General features: G+C 38.7%; 1 protein-coding gene across 1 annotated transcript in view; it reads left to right on the top strand.

The window, feature by feature from the left end:
• phldb2b (pleckstrin homology-like domain, family B, member 2b) overlaps positions 1–1,425 on the top strand; it is a gene marked incomplete in the record, with an annotated part of 43,793 nt that overhangs the window by 36,416 nt on the left and 5,952 nt on the right. The window contains 2 exon segments of the mRNA XM_014008494.1: positions 717–807; positions 1,028–1,174. Coding sequence (XP_013863948.1) covers positions 717–807; positions 1,028–1,174 — 238 coding nt within the window.

Raw genomic sequence — 1,425 nt, 5'->3', positions numbered from 1 at the left:
GTGTGTGTGTGTGTGTGTGTGTGTGTGTGTGTGTGTGTGTGTACGTACGTATGCGCCTGAGGAAAAAAAAGGAAGAAAAAAAAGAGTGAGAAAAATTTTGTTTAGTCTGACAAAATCTCAGTCACTCAAATAAATGATTTAAACACATTTCCTTTTGAAGTCCTTCAGTAATGCCTGGTACAATCCTAAAATTACTCTGACATCCTGGCTTCCTCTGCCAGTGGGTTTGAAACACACACACACACACACACACACGTAAACATTGAATTATCGGGGATGTTCTCAGAGGTGCAGAGCTTTGGTGGTTGAATACTAAACAGAACACGTGTTGATTTATTTATTTATTTTTTTCATTTACTCAACTTTTTGTGTTACATTTTTGTTTGTCTGATATTGTGTGTCTGTTATTGTAGCCTTTAGATTGAACTATAGTTATTCTGTGAACACTGTTTTTCTTGTTTGGCTTTTTTGTGTTTTAACAATTCATTGTCATCTTTTCAGCAAATTTCAGCAAAGTCATTCAACATTTATAGTTCCAGTTGTGAAAGATTTTTTTTCGWGTATTGTCAGAGAATTCATCAACAATATAAGAAGTAGAAAATGGCTCTTTGCCAGTGTAGAAAGTTGAGTTTAGTTTATTTCAGTCGCCCTGGGATAGGTTACATGTTATGTTGATTTCACATCGACTCACTCGTGATTGTGTTTGTGTGCTGCAGCGCCAGCACGTCAAACATGGCCCGGCTGGAGGAGATGGAGCGTCTGCTGAGGGAAGCACAGGTCGAGAAGAACCGCCTGCTGGAACACAAGGTACAAAATGACAAGAATTGCGTCTTTTTAGTTTCACTCAGAACATTGAGTTCTCGTCTGTTTGTTGAGTATCTTTTGTTGTAAAACATTTCCTTTCTTGGCCTTTGACTCGAGCACAACCAAGAAATCCTTTAGTTTCTTCAAAGTTTGTGTGTACGTGTCTGTCTGTGTGTGTTTATTGTGTATKATTTATTTATTTTTTGTGTGTGTTGTTATTCAGGAGCGGGAAATGGAACTGAGAAAGCAGGCCCTGGAAGAGGAGAGGAGAAGACGAGAGGAACTGGAGAAAAGGTTACAGGAGGAGACGAGCAGACGTCAGAAACTCATCGACCGTGAAGTGAAACTGAGAGAAAAGCAAAGGGCACAGGTAATTTATTAAAAAAAACTTGTCAAGAATTAAAATAAACACATTTTAAACAATAGTACTCGGTGATGTAAATTTCAGGAATCTCCCCAAATAAGCAAATGACCTCAGACCATTGGTATTTGTATTTTCACTGAAGTGCTTAAGAAGATGGGAGAAATGAGTCACCTGATTTGTTTTGTTGCAGTTCTGTCTGAGACGCAGACAGAGGCTGCTGAGCTGAACGAGAATTGAGGAGCAGGACTATAATAATA

Source organism: Austrofundulus limnaeus, unplaced genomic scaffold, assembly GCF_001266775.1.
Source record: "Austrofundulus limnaeus strain Quisiro unplaced genomic scaffold, Austrofundulus_limnaeus-1.0 Scaffold50, whole genome shotgun sequence".
Taxonomy (NCBI): domain Eukaryota; kingdom Metazoa; phylum Chordata; class Actinopteri; order Cyprinodontiformes; family Rivulidae; genus Austrofundulus; species Austrofundulus limnaeus.
The sequence above is the reverse complement of the archived record's forward strand: the minus strand, read 5'-3'. Positions and strand labels throughout refer to the sequence as shown.